The 27,807-nt window shown below is 30.7% G+C and overlaps 1 protein-coding gene across 7 annotated transcripts in view; it reads left to right on the forward strand.

Annotated features, from left to right (window-relative positions):
* Positions 1-27,807, forward strand: part of LOC115882899 (protein unc-13 homolog B) — a 346,607-nt gene that overhangs the window by 282,695 nt on the left and 36,105 nt on the right. For 5 of the 7 annotated variants that reach the window (XM_030901160.1, XM_030901155.1, XM_030901154.1 and 2 more), the window contains 5 exons: positions 1,822-1,918; positions 9,966-9,974; positions 12,563-12,637; positions 13,949-14,168; positions 17,493-17,613. In XM_030901160.1, the coding sequence (XP_030757020.1) occupies positions 1,822-1,918; positions 9,966-9,974; positions 12,563-12,637; positions 13,949-14,168; positions 17,493-17,613 (522 nt within the window). The remainder of the gene's footprint in view (positions 1-1,821; positions 1,919-9,965; positions 9,975-12,562; positions 12,638-13,948; positions 14,169-17,492; positions 17,614-27,807) is intronic. The other 2 variants (XM_030901157.1, XM_030901159.1) reach the window with 1 other exon arrangement.

Genomic DNA, 27,807 nt, shown 5'->3' on the forward strand with positions numbered 1-27,807 from the left:
AGTTGGGACAATTTCGGGGTTGCTTTACAATCCGATTTTATTTGATTTAAAGGGTCGCTCGTGTACGAGATGCTATAGGTCAAACTGCAAGGGCAGCGCAAAGAGGGGGGAGGGGGTACCCAGTTTGTTTTCATTAGATTGTCGTGCCGTGTATTTCAGACGGCCCTTTGCCCTAATTTGAGTTGTGTAATTATTGGTTCAGGTTTGACTAGGGACGCAAAGGGAATGCTTGATGAGGACAGTATAACCCTAAACGAGTTTTTTACTAAATTAATTACCTAATTACACAAAAGATGAGAGACACGTGATTATTTGTTTAATTCCTTGTGTTTCAAAAAGCATGTGCCATCTCTGGTGGAGAGATTCTTTACGTAAAAATAAAATTAGTTTTTGATATCAAGTTAAAGTCTCTTTTTTCCATAGCAACTGTTAAAATTGCCTTATATCTATCAAAAATAGTAGATAAAATAGTACTTTAACCGCAGGGGTAGATTAAATGATACTTTAACAGCGAGGATAGGTTAAAAACTTCATTTCTTCTCGTACCTTTTTCAATCGCTTTCATTTTTGAAAATTTTTGTATTCCTTTTTATAAATTATTCGGGATTTAAATGGAAGTAGTTTGGATATGGCGTTTGTTGCCTCGGCCTGAATATTTGTTGGTAATTTATTTATTTCGTTTTGAGCCATTTCTGGCTCCAATTCAATCAGCAATCGACACGAAAGAGAATTAAAAAATATTGACTCAAAACTGACAACTATAGAGACAGCTTTATTTATTTGTCAAATTACATAGAAACTAACGCCAACCCAGCACAATATTTTTTCTACTCGTAATAAATTCCTTGAAATAATAATTTCTGAATATTTTTTAAAACGTAGAATTTTTTTAGAATTTTAGAATGAGTGGGAGGGGGGTTAATCACTTCGACTTTACACATCCATTGTGTCCCCCTTTCTTGAATCATAACTCATCATACAGTCCCAGGGCTTTGACAAAAGCCAGTATCTGGGACGGTTTTATAGAGAGTAGTTCTCCATCTCCAATATCAGTCGTACCAAAATTCATGGCACGAATGGTTGTCGTCTCGGCGCACTCAGTGATGAGGTGTACTGGTGTTTCACCATCTTCCCCACAGAATCTGCATTCGCCGTTTCTTCTTAGTTTCAATCTACTGAGGTGTTCATTGAGGAGACAGTGTCCTGTTAAAAACCCCGTGACAATCCGAAGATTGTTCTTACTCAGACCCAGGAAGATCTGTGATTTTTCTTGATCATAAGCCCTCAGAAACTTCTTCGAGTGTCTTAGACCATTGCAAGATTTCCATTCCAGGTTGCGGATGGAATCTTCCAAGTTGTTGAGTTCCGCCTTGAGTTGGTTACCACTTGGAAAGCAGAACGGTTCTGGTCCAGTTAGTGGAGTGTTTGCTCCTTTCCTAGCTAGCTTTAAAGCGTAACTTGCTATGGAAAAAAAATATTGTTTTATACACGACGATAAAATTGCATTATCGTCTCCCGAAATTAATTCACTCGCGATTTCATTAATCTTTTCGGTCGACGATAAAATACCATTTTATCGTCATGTGTAAAAAATAACCTATTTTTATTTATTATAATATTCTTTCAAGTGTTTTTGGCGATTCGAATGACATTTTGAGAATAAAAGTTACTATAAGTGATAGATATTTTAATGCTAAATAAGTGTCGACAGATTCACCAGGGACGTGCATATGGGTTATCACTTGAATTTTTTAAATTAAATATAATTTAGATAAACCACTGTTTAATAACTAAAATGTATTTTTATTTGTTTTTATGTAGCGGACCAGGAGACAATACGTTTTACAGCAACATCGATATCAAACCCGATATCAGACCAATTAGAAGAGGGAAACCAAACCTCTTGGTTTCCGACTTAGTGAGTATTCTTCTTTTTTAGTTATTTACTTATTTTTTTCTAGGAAATTTTAAAATACTGAGTAATTTATCAGTTTATAAGATTATGAGAAAAAAAACGTACGGTTTGTTCAAAAACTGCCCTGAAATTTTTATATATGTCTGTAAAAAAATTAAAAGTAGCTTACATGATTGGTTTATAACCTTATATCCGAGAAAAAATACCTATAATTTTAAAATTTTTAACAATTAGTTTTATAAAAACTATTTCTAGAAGTATATATTTGCATTTTTATATTTTTATACTTAGCCTAAAGAATACAAAATTTTAAATATTATTTATTACTACTTAAGAAAATACAGATATATGCAAAATGTATGTTTTTAAAGATTTAGATATATTCTAGTCAATATTTCAGGACAGTTTTTGATAAAATAATGTATACAGGGTGTTTTTTTAAAGTGAATCACCCCTAAAATTTTTAATTTTTTCAGACAAAAAACGAGATTTTTTATGTTGATATATGACAAATCAGGACTCATTGATGTGTTTAATTGTTTTTAGTCACTTCCTGTTTCACCGGAAACGACGAAAACTTTTGATTTTTAAATGGAACCTTCAGTATATTTTTACTTTGTTCGATAGAAAATGACACTCTGAATGGAATGACATGTCAACTTCTGACATTTTCGCATATGGTTTATTTGATTTACTGTGTGGTACCAAATTATTAAAAAAAATGCTTTTACTATTTGAAGAAATTTAAATATGATTTAAAATCCGATTTGGCCATCTTTTAACCGGTCACTACAAGACAGGACACAACATTAGACGATCTTTTTTCCAAGATTCCTTGATTAAAAATTTGTGTTTTTAACACAACCATGGCACTCTAGATTGAAATTTAAAACACATTTTTTTAAGCGAAAATGTCAAAAGTTCACATATGTTATATCAACTTCTATTCAGAGTGTCATTTTCTATCGAATAAAGTAAAAAAATTCCGAGGGTATCATTTAAAAAATCAAAAGTTGCAGTCATTTCCGGATAAAAACACAGGAAGTGACTAAAAACAATTGAATACGTCAATTATTCCTAATTTAAGTCATATACTAATATACCAAATCTCGATTTTTATATGACAAAATATAAAATTTATAGGGGGTGAGCCACTTTTGAAAAACACACGGTATTAGTCAGATGTAAAATTATTTTACAAAAATTTATATTCTTAATGGATCTTAATGGAAAAAAAAATCTGCAATATAATATAATAATAGTTAAAAAAATAGTTCGTGAATAATTATATTTTTATCTATTGCTCACCAATATTTATTTTTTGAATTCACCTAACCTAAAAACCATAGACCGAGATCAATCTGCATCATGTTCCCATAATGTTTGTTATTATTTCTCCATCATCATCCATAATTCCGCTCCGTATTAAATGTCTTACGCGGAAATCAAGCCTCTTAAAAATTAGTCCAATTTGTCTTTTGGTATAATTGGAACTTCGAACGAAAACTTTCCAGAAGTCAAAGAGAGACAGAGACAGAGCTTCGGAGTTCTAAAAGCCGCTTGAATCTGGAAGTTGTTCGAAGATAGGAAGCTCAATTATATATCTGTTGCCAGTCTGGCACGAGTAACAAATAGAAAACTTTGCTACTGCAGAGATAAATGTAAAGAGGCGATAATCCATTGTCTGGGATACATAATGGAAGCTGGAAGTTTGTCAGTAACTCTAATTTTCGAAAAGAATATTTTTAGGTAAATTATTCGGGAAACCTTGATTCGGCATTGGACATTTAATACGGATTTCCAGGTCGTCTTGTACCAAATTTATGTGTATTTCAGTAAATCAAATATTAAATTTTATTGGGACATACCTTAGACACAGAATATTAAGAGAATAAATATAAAACTAGAATATATGGTTGCAGAAGATGATGAACTAAACAAGGTTAATCTGCCCTCGAATACTCTAAATACTCTCTTTGTAGTTGGACCCATTGTTGTCTTTTGTTAACTATGCGGGCCCAAGTTATCCCTGCTAATTACCTAATAATATCATGGTCCCATTTCAGGTTTGGTCTTCTTCTAGGTCTCTTAATTCCTCGTGGGTACCATGCTGTAATTTTTGTGGTCCCTCTGTTGTCGTCCTTCTTGCCAGGGGTCCTGCCCATTGCCACTTGAGGGATTTGATTCTGTGGATGACATCTATTACCCGGATCTTTTTTCGTGTCCACTCTATTCTTTTACGGTCTTTCTTGGTTATTCCTAGCATATTTCGTTCTATTGAGCGTTGTGCGACCTGCAGTTTCCTTATAACGTCTGTTTTAAACGGTAATATTCCTAATATTCAATTTGAAGTTAGTTTCTTAATAGGGTACCTACTGCAAAAATGTTTCAAATTACCTACAGCTGCTTGTTTTATCACAATACATTTTCAGTCTTTGGTACCAATTTGATAACATCTACCCTCCTCATAGCCTACAAAGAGATTAACATTTACTTAGTTTAAAATACTATTTTAGTTGTTCTAACTCGTAAATATTGCTGTCTTCAATTTAAATAATAATGATATTTTATTCTTCTTAAATGATATTTCACAGCAACAATAAGATAACCAGCAAAATAAATAATTATTAGTTCAGAATAATATACAGGGTGGTCCGAACTGTATTCCGGAAACTTCGGCAGCATATTCCGCGGATAAAAATAAGTAAAAAAGTTCGTATAAATGTATGTCCTAAAATTCTTAGTTTCGGAGATACAGGGTGGAAAAGTTTCATTTTTATTTCGATTTTTTTCCAAATAATTTCTGAAGTAACGCCAATATTTGGATGAAAATTGGTGTTTGGTAGTTTTTTGACATGAGAAATTTGATTTTCATGTCAATATGACTCCTACTTGTAGAGGGCGCCACCTACATATGTTTTAACTGGTTTGAAGAGTAATAACTTTTCGTCCATACCTGTATAAAACTACTGAATAAAAAAATATACATTTACAACTTTTTCTACGTAAAAAAAGTCTCTTGGTAAAAATAGCTACGAGTAATAGTTCTCGAGATATTTGGAATTGAAATTATCAATACCTGTCATCATTGACATAAATTAAACATGTTGACTAAATAGTTATTAGACTGAAATCATAAATTTGAAATCTTTTTGTTCCAAAAGTTCAACAGAAACTGTTCAGTAATAATTTTTTCTCAGAAAAATTTATGATTAATTTAAAAAAATAAAAATGTATTATTTCAGTCAAATAACTATCGACGTGCTTATTTTTTGTCAATAATGACATGTATTGACTATTCCCATTCTAAATATCTTGAGAATGGTTGCTCGTAGCGATTTTTACCAAGAGACATTTTCTACGTAAAAAGTCATGAAAATGTATATTTTTTTAGTCAATAGTTTTATACACGTACGGACGAAAAGTTATTACTCTTCGAAACAGTCAAAACGCATGTAGGTGGCGCCCCCTACAAATAGTAGTCATTTTGATATCAAAATCAAATTTCTCGTGTCACAAAACTTGCAGACACCAATTTTCGTCCAAATATTGACGTTACTTCAGAAATTATTTAGAAAAAATCGAAATAAAAATGAAACTTCTACACTCTGTATCTCCGAAACTAAGTATTTTAGGACACACATTTATACGAACTTTTTTACTTATTTTTATCTGCAGAATATGCTACCGAAGTTTCCGGAATACAGTTCGGACCACCCTGTATATTTGTATCACAGTGTTCATTCTAAAAATTATTTTCTGTGACCATATATTTTATTTATCACAATCTTAAAAAATATGAGACGCATTTTGTTAACATTCTGTGTAATATATTATCATCACTATTGTTTGATCGTACCATTGTGAAAAGAAATAACCTTTCATTGTATAGGACCTATTATCTCTATCCCTTTCCTTTGTTGATTGTTTGGCAAAACATTGGATACTTTTAATCAGAATAGACCAAACAAAATGAAAAACAGAAGCTGAAAATTAATCAAACTAAATTTATAATTTATATTTTCTAGTTATATAGAACTGGAAAAATTTTGATTGGTTTTGCGATTGTTCTACGGCATAACTCAATTTAAAAAGTTATATAGTGATATATAATTTTTAGTATAGAAAATTACCTTATTTGTATTTTGAGTACTAGAAACAAAACATGTACTCGCAAAACCTTGATTTTTTGTATCTTGAAATATTTTTCTTAGCAGTCATAAAATTCCAAATCGTTCTGAATAAAATATCCATTGTATTCCTTATTGTTACGTGTTTCTTTCCGAATCTTTTGCTAAAATAAGATAAAAATAAAGCAAAAGAACGTATTTTACAATAAAGATACAGCGGTTTAGATACCCTATGAATATTTACGAATAAAGATCAAATAGATAACATTGAACATGCATATTAGGGTGTGCGTTATTTACAAAGTTTCATTTCTCTCACGACGCCCTCTAAATTTTTAGTTTATCGTCTAAAAAAAAACAGACCATTGTAAACCCTTAATATTCACAATAAACCTCTGCCCCAAAGACGATTCATTTTTCATTTAAATTTAATGGGAATTTGCCACTTTTAGCAAATAATTTTTTTCTCTCGATCTTGTTCTCTTGCAGCCACAACAATCACACATTCTTATACAAAATTGAACGCTCTACAAAAAAGGTCTCTTACAATTTATCGATAAACCTACTCCTTCAATAGTTATTCACGGTTAAAGTTAACTACTCGGTAAATTTCTAAATTCTATGAAAAATTTAATCTATTACTATAAAAATATACGATTCCGATGGTGTTAAGGTTGGGAATTAAGAAATATTCAAGTCTAATGAAGTTTAAATCATTTCAGTATAGCTGATTTATTTTAATAAACATTTTTTAGTTGGATTTTGATATTTCTTCTTATACTCACTTACAATCTGAATCACATATTGGTTTTTATCTTCAATTCTAGATAAAATACTAATGTATTCTTCTGACAATTTAACAGCTCTTTCTGCAATATCATTACCTACTCTCAAATTTTTCACAATTTCTAAGCCTCTCATACCCTATCCAGGATCCTTTAACCATTCCGTAATGTACGTCTTACTGCAGAAAGCTTGTATCAATATTAAACCGTGTAAAATATTGTAACAAATTTGAATTTATAAAATAATCAATGTTTTATAAACCATTTAAAATCATCCTGATCAAAGATGAAGCGTTTAGAAATATCGAACTCTTCGTCATTATTCACTTTTAAAGCTTCAACTATTTTCTGCCTGACTCTATAATATGTATTAGAATTAACTAGCTGTCATGCATTCAATTGTTTTCCATGATTTAAAATTGTTTATCATGATATCATGAAAATTGCTTTTTTTCAAATAATAGATTAAATTTTGCAAAAATAATCATAATTTTTCATAAAAATTGAAAAATTTAGGAATTTACGGAGTGGTTAATTTTAACCGTGAATAACTTTTGAAGAAATAGATTTATCGAAAAATTGTAAGATACCTTTTTTGTAGAGCGTTCAATTCTGAAGATGTGATTGTCATGGCTGCGAGAGAACAAGATCGAAAGAAAAAAATTATTTGCAAAAAGTGACAAATTCCCATGTAATTTTAATGGAAAATGAATCGTCTTTGGGGCAAGGTTTATTGTAAATATTAAGGCTTTACAATGGTCTGTTATTTTTTTTAGACAATAAATTAAAAAATTAAAGGGCGCTGTGAGAAAAAATATCAATTTTGTAAATAACAGACACTCTAATGCCTATGTTGTTCGCAGGAACCAAATTAGTTCAATTTATAGAAATTATTCGAAATAAATTATTGTTCGTTGTACAACAAAACCCGAAATACTAATTTACCGAGTGGTTTCAATTAAATTTAGGAAATAAAGGGTCTATTTCTGATTGTAAAGCGTTCGTTAGAGGTCGAGATTTGATTTATTGGAAATATAAATTCAATATCAAGCTGGACATAAATATCATTTCTTTCATTCAAAAAGCAGAGTTCAATTAAATATTTCATAGTTTTTCTAGTTCGTTGCCTAAATTAAATATTTATTAAAAAAAATATCTCGTCTTACACGTTTGTAGGAAATTGAATTCTCTACAAAAAAGGTATCTTACAATTCTTTTGTAAACCTCACCGTTCGAAAGTTATTAAAGGTTGAAATTTGATTACTTTAAGGCAGATTTCTTTTTTCTTATGAATTTTATAAGTTATTAACAAAAAATCACAACAACAAAAAATACAAAAAAATTGTAAGAGACCTTTTTTGTAAAGGATTCAATTTCCTGCGAACATATGAGATATTTTTTCTAAATAGTAGATACCAAGATATGAATTTTTCTTTCTAAAAATAAAGAAAAAATAGAAAACTGGAAGGCAGAAAACTTTCCTAGTAAAATTAAGAGCTCATACTTTAAGAGAATTTTTTTGATCTTGCTCATTGATGTTATAATTAAATTCGATAACTTAGATAATGATAAAGTAAAAACATTACAAGTTTATCAATATATATTTTTTATTAATAAAATATTGTAATTAACAAAATATAGTATTGCGTTTCTGCGAACTAACATGGCATGAAAAACTTCATTTTATTTTTTAACAATCGAAGTTCATAAAATTTCAACCTTTTTGATTTGTCAATATTTGATTTGTATATTTGTTCGTTATAGTAACTGTCCAGATTCCATATAAATTCAACAAGACCAAGACATTTATTATTATCGAGAAATGCAGATGTTTAGAATACTGACAATTTAACATGGGAGATCGATGAATTTCTCTAAAACCATTTTAAAGCATTCTAAATTTCATTCCCTAGAAAGCTATTGAAATCGCGTCTTCGATATTTTATTGCTTCTCTTTTACAGTTCAATCGCAAGGAAATTTAATTCTACCTCTACTGACTTGCGTAATATAATTCTACCCTATTTGAACTTGTATTTTTATTTTCCTCTAAGTTCAACCCGTCGAACATAAGTTCAAAATATAAATAAAACTCATGTTTACTTTTCCAGACCTGCTTAAATATGCAAAATGTTAATTTCGGAGACCTCTCAGTATAATTTAATGGAAAATATGGTTCTTGTTTGTTGAATTTGAATGCAGTCTGGTTTTAAATGTAAAGACTGATTTTAAAGTGGGTCATTTAAGGAATAACGGATATTAAACAGGGGCACTTTTTTGAGAAAACTTAAAATACGTAGTAATATATTTTGTATACCTAATGTGCGTGATGCTACAAACTTTATTTTTAGAATTTCATGATTGATTGTAGAGCACAAAATAAATTTCAAGTAAAATTTGTTAAAAATATGATACAAAAAGGTATCATATTAGTATTTCCAGTTATTTTCCTATTTATTTTAGACAGCAGTTTTGTGCTATAGTGGAGTTTTGTTACAAATGATTATCTACCATAAGTATAAATAGCAAAATATAAAATACATTCACCAAACGGGCACCTAAAATTTTGATGTATTTCAAAGTTTAATATCTTTTGTTCTTTACTTAAAAAATCATCAAAATCGGGCCAAAAGAGCACAACATATAAAACTTTTTTTTCCTTTTTTTTTTCATGGTCTATTTAATTCTTTATCTTTGATATATTGATATATTAAAAAATGGCTAAGAAATACTTCTTTTTTACTAAAATAAGAAAGCTAAGTAGGGAGTTATAACAAAAAATAAGTAGCTATAAATTTATAAATACAATTTTTTTTTGTGATCAGTACTAGCTTCTCTATCAAACTTTAGAGAATTATATCTATAATTAGAATAATTACGGAAATTTAAACAATAATCTGAACTTAAAGTATTAAGTTGAATTAAAAACGTGCCCAATGTTATTTTCCGTAAAAAGACCCAATTGTATATTTTCCTTTCATTGGCGCACCTAACGATCATTCAGCGCTTCAATTTAGCCGCAATATCGTTACGTGCGCCACTGCCTTCCTCGCCAACGACCACTTACTAACGTGTCTGTGTTTGTTTGTTCTTTCTATTTTGATGGTTGTGCCCTCGACGCTTCCAAAAATCTCCAGGTGCTCAAGGTATTAGAACGTTTTATTTTTTTTTCTCGCTATACATTTTTCTCTTCCTCTGTTTTCTCTTTATCTCCTGTTTGCTTTATTCTTTTTCGCTCGTTTTTTTTTCTTTTCCGTTTTTTAAAGTGTCTCTTTCTTTCACGTCAAACAATTTAACGCATCCGCTAGACAGGCTTTCAACAGGCTGAAAAATGCAAGAGTAGCGTTTTGTGTTTGATATACAGCATTGTAATAGAATACGGTTTTTGTTTTCTACATTGTACTTATTTTTTTTCCTAATAAAATTAAAACAAAGCACAAATTAGAATAAAAATATTTTTTTTAAATACTGTTTTAAAAACTGCAAGAATAGGAATTTTATACAGGGTCCGGCAATAGTGCGTCGGGCATCTGTAGCTCCTAGAATAAAAAACTTGAGAATATTTGTATAAATAAAAAAACTGTATATAATATGCGCTAGAAATATTATTGTCTTTTGAGTTTTGGTATGTTTATTACTAATTTTCTGTCAATTACCATGGCAGATGATATTGATATGAAACTTTCATTTTACGTTCAATGTACAACATAAAAGTAGGTATATTATGTAGTACTCTACTTATGTAGTACAGTATACTGAGTAAGGTTACTGAGTAAATTTTGTAAATATAATATTGTTGTCAAACAGGGAACATTTTTCAACAACTTAAGTGGTCTGTAACTGTCACTGTCAAAAATTTCAGGAAAAACATGATAAAGCTAAAATAGTAGATTTCTGCGCTTACTATGTGTGCGCTTGCAAAATACATCCGATTTAGATACATATTTTTAAATACATACAAATACGTGCGTATTAGGTACATAAAAATTATGAAGATAAAAATGAACAAACTAGGCCCTAATTTTACAACTTTTTAATATCGAAATTGTTTGTTAGGAAAGTATGGCGCAATCATTTCAACGATTTTGACCAATTTTATATGTACTGAATATGAATATTTTTTTTTATATTATATTTTACTTATTACTTATTATCAACTAATGGAAATTTTTGGAAAAATGTTTATTAACAATTTTTTATAAAATCTTATTGTATATTTATGTTTTTATTTTCATTATTGTATTATTTGAGATAGTAAATAAAGACTAAGTATAAAAGCCATGTCTTAAAATGATAATTAAAACTTTAAATTATAAAACTATATTACTATTTTCTAGAAGTACATTAACTACAATAAAAATTAGACACAATTTTGGGCTAAAAAGTGAAAGGTTTCAACATACAAATAAAAGTCAAACTTTTTCAAGCTGTACAATTTTGATTTCATAGATGTAAAGTAAATAATGTTGCGAATCAATGTTACAAAAAAGTTTGTGAAAAAGCGTATAGTCACAATTTCCACAATTTTGTTAGTTTATTAGCGACCTATAGTGCTCTGCAACAGGAAATAAAAGAATATTTTGATTTAAACATGGCCTCTCTTTGTTGTAATATTTTAAAATAAAGATTCATAATTGACGTGAAAATTAGAGACATGTGCATAGCCACTCTACACGTTTTGTACATATTAACAGCTTCCATTTAGTTTATTGTGGCTGAAAGCACCGTATTTAAACTTTTTTCACTTTTGTGATTATTGCAACCTATATAATGAACATATATACTTCAGTTTATCAACAAATTAATAAGTATATTGTTATTCATAATATCCGTTAAAATTAATATTTAATAATTTGTGACATATTTTGTTTTTGGACTGAAATATATGCCAACGAAAGTAAGGTAACGTTATATTCCGTGTTAATTTAGTATTAGTTTAATAGTTTTGTTACCCAATTCCCCTATAGATTGTTTCTCTAACTCACGTAGTCACACGTAGGTATGCATGAACTAGTAAAACGGAAAAAGTTTTATCTCTAGAAAAAATCTATAATCTATTATCTTTATAAACAAAGTAAAACTTTTTCCACTTCAAATGTCAAAGAATTAAACCAATTCTTTGATATATTATGTCATTTTTCAATTCCATATTCACATTTCATAACATTCTTCATGATTTATAATAGTCCAGCAAATATTTTCATATAACAAATACAAATGTTGTAGTTAAATAGTTTAATAATAATTTTTAATACTTTACACAAATATTTTTGTTATAACATTAGTTACATACTACTGAAACACATTTATTTTAGCTGTAATTAGCTCATTTGTATTTTTAATTATTAGAGGATAGAGCTGTTTTGGATATTTTGATATTTTTATAAAATAAAAAAAATTAAAAAAAAAGAAATGAAAGGAATAATAAATTGTTATAGCCACAGGTATTGGAGAGAAACTCAACAACGTAACATAAAAATCATCAATATATCCAAAACACACGTATTCGAAAAGAAATAAATTATTATCGAAGCACAACATATTTTACCCGCTTATCGAGCAGCTTGTTTTTTTGCTACGTATTGAAAATTTCCAGTTTGGATAGAGCGAATTTTAAACGATTTTACCATTATATAGAGGCAGAGCAGCAGCAGTAGATTTTTAGGGTTCTTTTTAGCAAGTTTGAACTTTAGGATGAGATAGAGTTCTTAAAGTAACGTTTATGTGTTCACAGACTATGGCAGCTACCAAAAGGAACGCTGGTTTAACGTCGGCAGTACCTAGAGCAACATTGAACGATGAAGAATTGGTAAGTATAATTCTCTTAAGACGCATTCTTACGACTCGTGTACTTGACAAACATTTGTTATTGGAATATACTCGCCAAGTCGTGAGAACGGTTTCCTTGGTCACTCGTCGCGTTCCCACTCTCTGGTAAACATAGCCCGAGTCAAAGGATCACAATTATTCGTACACTTGCCAAGTGTAGCCTTGGCTATACTTGCCGAGGCACACAAACGACTGCGCAAATAATCGTACTGTAGCGTATGTCCCGTTTATTTCCGGATTGTTGTGTTTTTCCAGTTAATTGCGGATAATTTAAAACGTTAAAACAATAATAAATTATATAATATCAAATTTACATTAATAAATACAATATTGGCCACATACCTAAATCGTTCCTTCGGCAATAAATGGAGTCGACAAATGAAGACTACACGGGAAAAACCAGATACATATGTCACATTTTCATAGAAATTAAGATAGCGATACAACTTTATAGGCAAATGTTAGCGTCATTCGAGAAAAAAGAAAGCAATGATACGCTTAGTCCCAGAGATATTACAGCTTGGTTATTTTGCCGTACAAGGGAAAGACTAGATATTAATTTCCTTTCTACAACAAAAAAATAATAGTTTAGATTTTTAGGTTTTATACAACCTTTAATTGGACATCCCTGGTTTTTTCCCTGTTTTGTTTTGCATTTTGACATTTTTATTTCGGTATTTTAGAATATGGCGATTATATAATAATAATAATTAACAATATTAATAATTCAGAATTGGTATATATTTTTTTAATTATTCAACCGGAAATAACATATTTCTTTAAAAACACTAAATCGCATTTTTCTCGGTTCCAATTAAAACGGACAAAGCTGGTTTTTCCCGTATAGTCTTCCAATGATGTTGTTTTGGAATTTATGGATTTATACGAAAATGAGCCCTTCATATGGATGGCCAAACCTAAAGAACATAGAAATCATATTGCAGTGTACAGTAAAAGAACTTAATAACAAAAAAAAGAATCACTAGCAACGACAATTTCGGGACGACCGGTATCCATGGACGCGACAATACTGTTTACTTGCCAAGGATTTAAACAATGTTTGTGCTGGCGTACTTGTTGAAATGGACACGTTGTGTGAGCGCCACACTTGCCAATGTTGTTTACAAAGTGGGGATACTTGCCAAGTACGCAAATATTGGCGTACTTGCTAAGTAGACGAGTCGTGAGAGTTCGCCTTTATAAAAAAATAATGATACACAGATAATTTATTGAAAATACAACAACTATTCTGTGAATATAACAAAACTAACCTTAATTTATCTCTTAATAGAAAATGCACGTGTACAAGAAGACTCTGCAGGCCCTGATCTACCCCATCAGCTGCACGACGCCCCACAACTTCGTCCCCTGGACGGCCACTTCGCCCACTTACTGTTACGAGTGCGAGGGCCTCCTTTGGGGCATCGCCAGACAGGGGGTGAGGTGCACGGAGTGCGGAGTCAAGTGCCACGAGAAGTGTAAAGATCTATTGAACGCAGATTGTCTTCAAAGTAAGTGTAGAGGGGGAGATTTTTTAGACAGTTTTGGGGGTTGGCGTATAGGGCGAAGATAGACGAAAATTAGGGGTGCTAAAACACATAATTTTTATTTTAATTTGACCTATCCTTTAATTTAAAAATAAAAGACATTTGATATATCTATGAAAGTATTTTTAAAATGTGTATTGGATCAAGTCCTAGAAGATAACTATGGAGAAATTGGGAGTTAAAGTTTTTTAAAGTTACTTAATTAAAATTAAACAAGCTGGAGAAGAAAACTTGACACAATGCTTTGTTATGTTTTAAATTGTATAATTACAAACTAAAGTAACTCAAAATACAACTGTTGTCATTTTTAAGAATGTTTGTTTATACTTTTTTGGACTTGAACCATTTTATCTCTGAAAATATTTGAAATTTTAGATATAATTGGTTCGTCGGTGCATTCTTCTTCGTCATTAAGGGATTTGTTGACTTCACATTGTCTATTAATAGTGTTTTCTTCGATTTTTATAAAAATTGTGGTATATAGGCGGGATAAAGGGAAGAAGATTTTTCATGTGTTGCCTTTTTGAGTTTGTTATGTTACGTCTATATGTTAATGATAAAATTTTTCTTCCTCACACAACATATATACGTATAAAGATGATTCTTAAAATAGTAGGAAATTGGACTTGATCCATTTTAGTTCTGACCAATATATATTACAGTGCTTTTATAAGAAAAAAATATTTTTTTATGTAATATCTTGGAGAAAAATTGTAATATATCCTCAATTCCGTTTATTAGAAATGTTTCATCTATATTTTTTTATTTGTCTTATCACTATGTTATATATTTCTCTGAGGATGAATTATTATATTTAATAAGAGGCCGCACAACGCTGTTTTTCGAAAAGAATCGAGCTCTTTGAGAGACTTGCAAGCGTAAAGTTGCTATAATTTAAATTTTTGAAGCAGACTAGAGACGTCGATATTAGAAGGGGTATAAAGAAAGGAGCACAATAATGAAATTCTTAAGATGTTTTTGAGTCTTTTTATCCATCAATAGTCGTTATATAAAAATAGGCATATCATACAAAGAAGGATTATGTAATAGAAGAAACAAGAGTATGAATAAGATATAAAAGCAAAAGCATAGTATGTTATTCTAGAGTTTATTTTACATAAAAATTAATATTCTGACGTTTTTTGAAGTTTTTCTCGAAAAAACAAACCAAGAAGGTCTTCTCTTAACCTCTTCTGAAATATTCGATCGATTAACCTGATTAATTAAAGGCGCCTAAATAATTAAAATTGGCTATCGATCTAAAAGGCGGCCGACCAGACCGGTTGGACGATGCCTGCCGGCGGCTAAGTCGACGGGTTAAAAATAGCCGAAAAAGAAGCGAAAACATTTTAGGAATTTCATTATTGTGCCCTTTTCACTCGTCCATTCTTTCGATTATCGATCCCGCATCCTCAAATATGCGAATTATTCAAACTTAGCGCCTGCAACTGACTCCAGCGGCTCGTTTCTATTCTCGAATCGACGTTGATTGTGCTGCGGAGTATGTAGCACAGAATAAATAAATAAGTAATGATGAGGTTAATTCCTCCAGCGAATGCGATGAGTTAAATTGATGTCAATAAATAAGATCAAAGTGGTGTTACAACTATAATCCATTTCAACCGTAGTGCATTTCGAAGTTTCCTTAATTATTGAAAGAAAACATACGATACGATAAGATACTTAAAATTAGAGATCAGCAGAAAATCACTACCTGTGATTTCTTCACAGTGAGATAAAAGTAAAAGTAGCGTTTCGCGGTTGTTAATTACGAAATAAACAGGGAATGCCATGAACATGAAATTAAACAGCGATCAACGTGATTTCGGCCAGTAAGCGAGGGTTTTGGATCCGAATTCTGAACACCTGCGCCGATTGACGTGAAATTTTAACAGTGAATAGAGATTAGGGCTTGTTTCTCTCTACAATTTCCTGTTACACAATGTACCGTTTGTGTCCGGAAAGGGTTCATAGTTGTCGATTTTCGAAAGAAATCAGTACATGTATATTATTTCGTATATTTTTCATTTTAATGATTTTATGGAAAGCACTGTTCATTAAAATGTTGTATCCTATGTTATAGGGCTTGTTTCTCTCTGCAATTTCCTGTTTCACAATGTACCGTTTGTGTCCGGGAAGGGTTCATAGCTTCATAGTTGTCGATTTTCGAAAGAAATCAGCCTACATGTATATTATTTCGTATATTTTTCATTTTATTGATTTTATGGAAAGCACTGTTCATCAAAATGTTGTATCCTATGTTGTAGGGCTTGTTTCTCTCTACAATTTCCTGTCTCACGATGTACCGTTTGTGTCCGGGAAGGGTTCATAGTTTCATAGTTGTCGATTTTCGAAACAAATCAGTACATGTATATTATTTCGTATATTTTTCATTTTATTGATTTTATGGAAAGCACTGTTCATCAAAATGTTGTATCCTATGTTATAGGGCTTGTTTCTCTCTACAATTTCCTGTCTCACAATGTACCGTTGGTGTTCGGGAAGGGGTCATAGTTTTATAGTTGTCGATTTTCGAAAGAAATCAGTACATGTATATTATTTCTTAATTTTTCATTTCATTGATTTTATGGAAAGAACTGTTCATTAAAATGTTGTATCCTATGTTATAGGGCCAGTGGCGCATCTAGAGACTGAGTCTGGGAGGGGTAGTCTGAATATTCAAAAAAGTACTAAATTTGAATTAAATTTTTGCTGGAAGGTATTGTAATTGTGGAAAAGCATCTACTTAGATTGGTTTGGATATTCTGTTTTAATTTGTATTATTAACATTTTTTGGTTGTTTATAAGGGTTGAAATGTTGCAATGAATATCATATCATATTGATAAATAGTGATAAGTAATTATAAATGCTATGAAGATGTGAAAAACATTGTTACTTTATTTTTTCTGCAATGAGGGTGGTTTTTAAGGGTTGAAATGTTGCTATAAATAAAAAATTATTATTCTAAAAATAAAAGAATGCTCCTTCTATTCATTTGTACACGTTTTTATTGATATAACACTTAAATCTACGCTTTTCACGTCTTTTCCAAGACACGGTGGTTTTCACCCTTTAAAAATTAAAAGCACACCTTCTGATATGTAACTTCTCTTAAAGAATTGTTAGAGATCTGTTAATATCCTATTTTTATCCTGGCTTACTGGCCTAATTAGAGATTAGCATCGACTGTCAGTATGGACAGAATCGGCTCGTCCAAGTAGAATACTGCGAATTCACCGCGTTTTTTAACTGTCACTTTATTAAATTTGGCACTTTATTTCTTACAGGAGCGGCTGAAAAGAGCTCGAAACATGGAGCAGAAGACAAGGCCAACAGCATCATTACAGCTATGAAAGAGCGCATGAAACAGAGAGAACGGGAAAAACCGGAAATATTTGAACTGATCAGGTACGGTAGCTAAAGATATAGATTTATATATAACTAAAACATATTGATGAATAATGGCTTTTAATATTGATATTAAAGAACTTTACAGGAAGATTACTACCGGATGACAAAAAAATCTTTACACAGGTCGCTATTCCCTACTATCATTTAATCATAGTGACATCTCTTTAATGAAGGTTTCAGTCAACTATCCATATACAAAAATGAGTAAACAAATTGCTCATTACACAATCAAAAAATTAAATAGACATATATACTATGAGGGGATAAAATATAATTTGCAATATTAATGGTATACTTTTTTTATTTAACTAGTAATTAAATGTTTTTTTCCATAGCAACTGCTAAAATTACCTTATATCTATCAAAAATAGTACTTTAACCGCAAGGGTAGATTAAATGGTACTTTAAGTCCACGGCCACACAGAAAGCGTTTTTTGCGTTTTTAGCGTGAAGCGTCTTTAGCGACTAAAACAAAATAACAGGATTATATAGGAGTGGCCACACCAAAAGCATGTAACGTTCGAGATGTCTCGCAAAAAACGGAAATGAAAACAAATCAGTTTGTTTTCTGTAGCGTCTTTAGCGTTTTCTAATATGAGACCCCGTCATAGGCGGACGTTATATTTAATAATACAATAAAAATAAATTAAATAGTATGCATTTTTTATTATTTTAGGGTATTATCTAAAAATATTTTTATCAAGAACATCTACTGTTTAGGAAGATTCTATTAAATTCAAAAATTTGAAGGAAATGTTTGAAAAAGTGTAGCTTGAAATCTTGAAAACGTAATAAATTAAATATTTTCTTACGCGTAAAAAATAGTTTTTTATGCGTAAAAATGTTTTCTGCGTAAAAAAGTTTTTTTAACAGAAACAAATAGTTTTTGACGCGTAAAAAATAGTTTTTTACGTGTAACAAATAGTTTTTTTACACGTAAATTTTTTTTTTAGGTAAAAAAGTTTGACAGGTAAAAATTAGGTTTTTACGTGTAACAAATAGTTCTTTACACGTCATTTTTTTTTGCCTAACAAAAGTTTTTTCACCAGAAACAATAAGTTTTTGACGCGTAAAAAGTAGTTTTTTATGTGTAACAAATAGTTTTTACACGTAATTTTTTTTTTGCTTAAGGACGTTTTTCTACCAGAAACAATAAGTTTTTGACGTGTAAAAAAATAGTTTTTTACGTGTAACAAATAGATTTTTACACATAACAAATAGTTTTATACGCGTAAAAAATAGTTTTCTACCAGTAACGAATAGTTTTATACGCGTAAAAAATAGTTTTCTACCAGTAACAAATAGTTTTATACGCGTAAAAAATAGTTTTCTACCAGTAACAAATAGTTTTATACGGGTAAAAAAAGTTTATTACGTGTAACAGTTTTATTCGCGTAAAATAATAAAAATAGTTTTTTACGTGTAACAAATGTTTTTTTACACGTAATAATTTGATTCACTTTTACAAAATTTGTATTATATTTTTGATAAACACCTGTACTGATCACAAATACACGTCGCGTCACTACGTATTTCTAAGCCGTTAACACGTTTTGTTACAACGATCTCGTGTGTCAAGGCCGTCTCACTAGCTCGTATGTCACGGCTTTGAATTTTTACTCCCAGAGCGCGTAAAGAAGTTTTACTCCAAAATGTTTCATAAATCATGTCCTAAAATTGCATTAGCAACTAGAAATATTTACTATTCTATTATATAATTATAATTATTTATTATATTATATTATAATTACAACAAGTACTAACCACAACACTACAATATAAAAAAACTATACACATATAAACTAAAATTCGTAATGTAAATGGCAAATAATAATTATTATTTTTACACACACCACTGGCACTAGCAGTATATTGTGTTTGTCTACAAATATATGCCCCGGCCCGTCCATAATTCAATCCCAGCATCTTTTATCTTCGTCTTTTCAACGGTAACGGCGCCGATCTCGCCTATCTCTTTCTCACAGGATTGATTGTTGGACGGGCCGGGAATCCACGAGCTTGCGACGTTACTAATTGACATATTGATAGAAACTGCAAACCTGCCGCGTCTTTTGCGTGTTTTTAATGGACACAAATCGAAAAAAACGCTTAAAACGGTAAAATCGCAAAAAGCGCTTGAGACGCAAAAAAACGCAAAACGCTAAAAACGCTTTCTGTGTGGCCGTGGGCTAATAGCGAGTGTCGGTTAAAAACTTTATTTCTTCTCGCATGTGTTTTAATTGCTTCCATTTTTGACAATGTTTGTATTCCTTTTCATAAGTTATTCGGGATTTAAATGGACGTAGTTTGGATATGGCGTTTGTCGCCTGAATATCTGTTGGTAATTTACTTATTTCGTTTTGAGCCATTTCTGGCTCCAATTCAATCAGCAATCGACACGAAAGAGAATTAAAAAATATTGACTCAAAACTGACAACTAAAGTGACAGCTTTATTTATTTGTCAAATTACATAGAAACCAACGCCAACCCAGTACAATATTTTTTCTACTCGTAATAAATTCCTTGAAATAATAATTTCTGAATATTTTTTAAAACGTAACTCGCTATGGAAAAAAATATTGTTTTATACACGACGATAAAATACCATTTTATCGTCCTATAATAATAACTATTTTGGCACACCAGCGTAGAATGCACCAAGCCTATAGGGGGCCAATATTTAAACAGTTCAAAATTTGCAAGGGATTTCCTCTTTTCAACGCCAATGCACCATCCGGTATGATTAAAATGTATAGTTTGTATAACGATTTTATTGTCACCCGGTACAATTCCAGTTTTTAATGAAAATATCTTCTAATAACTCTACAAGGTGTCCCAGTAAAACGCGTATCGACACTTTTAACCACCACACATCCGCAGCATTTTTTTCAGGTTGTTATTAACGAAGGATCGACTAAAGGAGCGTAACGCTTACAAAGTATGATGAACCCTTGTCTGTTTAAGGGTTGTCGGGGAGGTTTAGGAGGTCGTTTCGCATCTTTATTTTCGATATGGTTTATGCGGGCTGTTTGCGTTTTTATATACGACGAGTGGGTTTTGAAATCAAGGAGAAAAAAGCACCTCTCATGGCCTTTTTTTTTCATGGCAAGCTGTTGTTAAACCGTATGTTTATTGTTAGGGGTATTTTTTTCGGAGGGTTTATTTTGTTTTTTTTATGCGGGTATGATAAATATACATCGATAAAAATGTTTTTTTAAGTTGAAGAGAGTATATGGATCTCAATGTATTATACATACAGTATGTCCACGGATTGTCTTTACAAGAGGATTTTTTTTAATTATACATTGACATTTTGGGAAAAATGAATTCTTCATAAAAATTTTTGTAAAAAAAATAACACTATTATTATTAATATTTCATTTTTAAAAACTCTAACCCAATATATAGGAAAATTTAAACATTGATTCATTTTATAAATTTGATATTTTATTTACTATACATGAAATTTTAAAATCTCAGGGGGAAACATTGTTTCTGGATATAGAGAATTATTAACAAATGTAAATTTATTTAAAAATGACTCTTGAATGTTATATATTTTTGAATATTCTTTTTAAATCGAATATAGACCATGTATGAAATTAGTTTTATATTTTTTTGAAATGTTTTAAAACTAATGTAATTTGATGGTAATTTTACTGAATATTAAAGAATATTTCGAAAATATATGTTTAAAAATCAATCCAAGACGTAAAATACAGGGTTGTTCACCACATACGACACGGAGTATTGTAGCTAAACGATTAGATTTTTACAAATTCTAAGTTTTGGGATCGTTGAAGGACTATTAGAGCTACAATTTAAAAATATTTTTACAAGATACAGAGTGTCCCAAATAAATAAAAAATATCAAAGTTGTATTTTTTTAAATGGAACACCCTGTATATTATTACATTTATAGTTTCTACGATTAAAATAAAGGTAAGTTTGATAAAGGTTTATCACACTTAAACCTGACCGTTTTTGAAATATTTTCAATTTTGTAAAATTGCAGTCAAAATTTTAAGGCTTCATTTCTCCCAGGGTATTAAAGTTTTTAATACTAAATATTTACTGAAGTTTATTTATCGATCAGTTATTGTGCTGCAATAATAAAAATTATACTACCTTATACAGAGTGTCCAAAATTTTATTTTAAATAATTAATATCTTTAAACGGCAATAACTTGTTTAATTTAAATAGGACACCCTGTATATTTTATGAGAATCAGATGCACAATTTAATTGTCTATCAAATTGTATTATACCATTTTTTACCTATCTCTTCAAGTTTCCGTAGAAAATGCATTTTCTTGTAATTTAAAACTCATTTATCAATATACCCATGGAATACTGATATTTTAGATTATTTTTAAAGATGTACCAAATTTTTAAAGAGTACAGATACTAATATTGTCGATATAGTTTGTTTATTTCATTAAAAATTAAAAAGAAACTGTTTAAATATTTGTTATAGGACCAATTAATATGATTCCAGGGTTCAAACTACATTAATTGACTGTTTGCTGTTGTTGATTAATAATAATTACTCCAAATGCTAAAAAACTGAATTTTGTATGTGTATTAAACAGTGTGGTAAAAAGTAACACTTTAAAAATGATATTTCATTTTTTGACAAATGCTTATTTATAACAACAGAGACATTCATTTTCATAACTTATTATTATATTGATTTCTGATTCAAATTTACATTTATTTAGAATAATTTATTAACGAACATAATTAAGTATGTAATTAATTAGTATTTGGGCGGAAATAATGGTGGTATATTTAATTAAAGGTATACTCTTTTATAAAGATTTAAATAGTTTTCTTTTTGCATACAAATGGGCTAGTAATATTATCATTTTGCTAAAAACGATAATATTACATTTTGTACCTTTAAAAACAATCTAAAATGTCAATATTCCATGGGTATATTGATAAATGAGGTCTAAATTATAAGAAAATGCATTTTATACGAAAACTTGAAGGGATAGGTAAAAAGTGGCGTAATACAATTTGATAGACAATTAAATTGTGCATCTGATTCTTCTAAAATATACAGGGCGTTCTATTGAAATTAAACAAGTTATTGCCGTTTATAGCTAGAAATAATTTAAAATAAATTTTTAGACACTCTGTATGAGGTAATATTATTTTTATTATTGCAACCTAATAACTGATCAATAAATAAACTTCAGTAAATATTTAGTATTAAAAGCTTTGATACCCTTGGAGAAACGAAGCCTTAAAATTTTGACTGCAATTTCACAAAATTGAAAATATTTCAAAAACGGGCAGGTTTAAGTGTAATAAACCTTAATCAAATTTACCTTTATTTTGATCGTAGAAACTAAAAATGTAATAATATACAGAGTGTTCCATTTAAAAAAATACAACTTTGATATTTTTTATTTATTTGGGACACTCTGTATCTTGTAAAAATATTTTTAAATTGTAGCTCTAATAGTCCTGCAACGAACCCAAAACTTACAATTTGTAAGAATCTAATCGTTTAGCTACAATACTCCGTGTCGTATGTGGTGAACAAACCTGTATAGAGAAAATCGCAATATTGAATTGAAAATTCACAATTTTTTTTATTTAATAAGTTCAACCTTCAACCTGAAAATTAGAAATTGTAATACCTTAGAATTTAAACTTAAATTTCCAAGTTATAGGAAATAAAATCTTGCCTATTTCTATGAAAGTTTGTAAGAGGATGATTCTTTCATAAAAGTTCTCTACGTGTTGATAAAAAGATTTATCTTAAAAATGGAACATTTTATATAATTTTTAATATCAAGTTACTTTAAAATTTAGCCGCTATCAGAAATACACCTATCAGTGTACCACAGGATTGACAAAAAACTCTTCACTGTTACCCCATACGAAGTTAGCCAGGAGTGAGCTAGTTACAAATAAATAAATAATCGCTCCAGAGACTATATTTGATACCAGTTAAACTTTTACTTACGTAATCCAGGATGCGAAAGTTTATTTGATATGATCGTTTCGTGGACTTATTACTGTAAAACTTTACATTTACCAATCTCAAATTACGATACAGTATGAGATATAAAATCGTTACGTGATGCACTAATACAATAAATTACAATTCAAGTAAACCGTTACGTTATTTGTTAATTACGTTATGTTAATTATTACGTTATTTATATAATTATACCAATTATAAAATTAGTTAAACTGTTTTAACTAATGCTCTGTGTATGAATCAAAATTGTTCAATTAACTGCTTCGACACAGAGCTATCGAGTGGTGTATATAATCGGAATTTCTGTGGCAGTCGATAACCTAAGCCCTACCTAAATATTTGCCTTGTTAAATATTGTCTCCGATTCCTAATGATCTTACTGCGTTGGGGTACATTCACCATTTCAGTTAAGCCCCTCAGACCGTCTTTTAGTTTAATGGAGAGCAAGAGGTGGAGTACCTTCAAGAGGTTTTAAGCAGTGAAGAAATGTATTTCGGCCTGTACGATATCGTAAAATCAACTAACTGAAAAAAGTGGTAAGGGATAATTTAATGGAAAACTTAAAGGATCCACACAAAAATAATTTCTAATATAAAATAAAAATTTGTTGATATAATTGTCAAGGAAAAAACATAAAATACACTAGACAATCTGTTTATTTTTTCAAAGCTCCTTGATTAAAAATTAATAGACATGGCACACTAGATTCAAAATGTCAAAAGTTTACATATTATATTCATTCTCTTCAGAATGTCATTTTCTATTTCTACATTTCCGGAGAATCAGGAAGTGATCAAAAGTAACTGAATACGTCACCAGTCCAGATTGATGTCATATACTAAAATACCAAGTTTCGTTTTATTATCTGAACAAATAAATAAGTTATAGGGGTGAACACCTTCGAGAAACATCCGGTATACTATGAGCGATACCTTGATTTACAAAAGTCATACTGTTAACTGATGTAATTAATACGAAGTAATACAATCAGTGTCTACCACATTCAAAGAAAAAAAATCATAGAAGTGTCACATAACTATTTGCTTTCCATACATTTTTATATTGAAGTGTTTTAAAAAGAACAAAAATATATATTTAAAAAGAAACGGATATTCGTATATTTTAAATTCAACAAAATAACACGCCGCCACTGTGCTGACCCATTCACATGAATGGTCTCCTACTCTAATCCCGTCACAAAAGGGATCATGTTTAGTGCAAATGCAGGCCTTTGGGAAAGGGATTTTGCGATATTTACCGTCAACCAACCAAAAAAAAGACCGTTTTCGTTTTAAAATTATTGCTCTTTTCCTTCTTTTATTTTTTTATCCCAAAATTAACGGGAAACGCAGAGTAGTGTCGAGTGGAAACGGTAATATAAATAAACTTTTAAAATATTAAAATTTGAAGCAATATTTCTTGCCGTTATTAAAGTATAAGATATATTTACATATTTTATACTAGTAATAAGCTCAAAATAAATACGCATCCTGTCAACATGTCGAGAGAGAATTGCAAAGATACTTAAGAAAATTAAATTTTTCTTACCATGACATATACCATAATATTCTTTATAAAATACGTTATTGATCTAAATGTTCTCTTAAATGTAGAGTATATATAGTTCATATCAAATAAACTTCTAATCACGTGATTAAGCTTGACCGGCACAGCGTTTACATATCTTCTTTTAATAAAAATATGTTAGGAAACAAAAATAAATTAATTATAAATATACATATAAACAGTTATTATTAACATCAACAAAACTCACCTCCTTAACAGCACTTAAAGAACATAAAGGTCCATTACTATTATTTGCACCTGTGATGCAGATATATGCCAGTCTCTGTGCAAAGTACAGAGACTGGCATGTATCTGCATCACAGGTGCCATGAGAACATGTCCAACAGCAGCAATGGAGGTCATTCTAGACCTAACACTACTGCACATTGTCGTCGGCAGTTATGCCAATGCGACAATGATTAGAATGGTTACTGACGGAAACAGTTCTGGGAGAATTTTCAGGTCAGGGGCTTGGAACACCCTCAAAAAAAAATCCACTTCTCCAACTCCCAGTGGATGACATACCAAGAATTTACAACATTGAGAAACACCTCACTGTAGTATTGAGTAATAAAAAGGATTGGAAGAAAGAAACGCTTACTCAGCATATAAAAAACCATACCATCACGTGGTATACTGATGCTTCCAAAACCAAAGCAGGGACAGGGATGGGAGTATTTGGGCCGAAAACTGAATACTCCGAACCAATGGGCTCCTACCCCAATATCCTTCAGGCAGAAATTTGCGCTATCGAAAGATGCGTACAATTTATCTTAGATAGGAACTATCGAAAACAGGAAATTGCCATCCTATCCGATAGTCAAGCAGCACTTAACGCGATCAACTCAGTAACCATCAATTCGAAGTTGGTCAAAGAATGCCTAGAGAAGCTCAACAAATTAGGCAAAGAAAATAAAGTCCTCCTACTCTGGGTGCCTGCTCACCAAGGGATAGAAGGAATGAAAAAGCAAATGATCTAGCTAGAAAAGGAGCGAACACTCCACTAACTGGACCAGAACCGTTCTGTTTTCCAAACGGGAACCAACTGAAAGCGGAACTGAAGAATCTGGAAGACTCCATCCGTAACTTGGAATGGGTGTCCTTCAACGGTCTAAGACACTCGAAAAACTTCCTCAGAACTTACGACCGAGAAAAATCAAAGGTTTTCCTTGATTTAAGTAAAAACAATCTTCGGATTGTCACGGGGTTTCTAACAGGACACTGTCTCCTCAACGAACACCTCAGTAGGCTGAAAATGAGAAACAACGGCGAATGCAGATTTTGTGGGGAAAATGGGGAAACACCAGAACACCTTATCACTGAGTGCGCCGAGACGACGACCATTCGTGCCATGAATCTTGGTACGTCTGATGTCGAGGATGGAGAGCTGGCCTCTGTGGAGCCGTCTCAGATATTGGCTTTTAATAAAGCCCTGAGACTGTAAGATGAGTTATAACTCGTTATAACTGAAGAAAGGGAAACACACAATAGATCTATAAGGTCGCGGTGATTAACTCCTCTCTAAACATTCTACATTCTACTATTATTTGCGATTAGTTTTTTAAGGCTATTAAGCTATCTTGTACACTTCACATTCAAAGAGGTTCTAAAAGAACATTGTTCGACTGCAAGGTCTGCTAGTAAATATTTTTTAAGCTTAAAGTATTACAATACTATTTATTTATACTAAAAACTCGTAATACTATAAAATATCAAAACGAATGACAATGTCAGGAAATAAGTAAATATATGTTGCAACTTGACCTTTTACAGCAGAACTACTACCTGAATCCCCTGCGGGAAATTTAAATTCCAGTTAGTCAGCCCGGCGCTGAATATGTCCATGGTTGGCAACAATGAATTTGAAAATCGCGCCCTCGATTACGTAACTAAAAGTTTGATTGGTATCAAATATAAATATCTCTATTGTAAATAAATTCTTATATTCCTTATAATAACTATGTAAAGATCCAGACGCTTCATAGAAAAAAACATGTTTAAAGAAAGCAGAGTCTTGGTGATGTATTACTGTCAATTACAAGAAATCAAACTTCCTGTAACCTTTGACCTTTTGCCAAAGTTCTGTGCCAAATTAAGCTGTTGCTGAAGCCGCCTGGCCCAAAAGCCTGTCTGCTACCGCGGTCGATATATGGATATTGTTAATTTTTGAAAGTGAACCAAAATAGGACAAGGCAACTCTAGAAATAGACGAAGTATCGTGTCAGAAAATAAACTTTCATATATTTTGAGTATTTGTTTCTATTTTTCTAAGACGAATAACTAAAGAATAAAACAAGTAGTTTAAGTCTGGAACTACACTAACAAGAGTCTTATTAATAGTTATTTTTTATACAAGACGATAAAGTGGTATTTTATCGTCGACCGAAAAGATTAATGAATTAATTTCGGGGGACGATAATGCAATTTTATCGGCGTGTATAAAACAATATTTTTTTCCATAGCTAGTTACGTTTTAAAAAATATTCAGAAATTATTATTTCAAGGAATTTATTACGAGTAGAAAAAATATTGTGCTGGGTTGGCGTTGGTTTCTATGTAATTTGACAAATAAATAAAGCTGTCTCTTTAGTTGTCACTTTTGAGTCAATATATTTTAATTCTCTTT

The sequence above is a fragment of the Sitophilus oryzae genome, unplaced genomic scaffold (genome assembly GCF_002938485.1).
Source record: "Sitophilus oryzae breed Bouriz unplaced genomic scaffold, Soryzae_2.0 scaffold_179_pilon_pilon, whole genome shotgun sequence".
NCBI classification, from domain to species: domain Eukaryota; kingdom Metazoa; phylum Arthropoda; class Insecta; order Coleoptera; family Curculionidae; genus Sitophilus; species Sitophilus oryzae.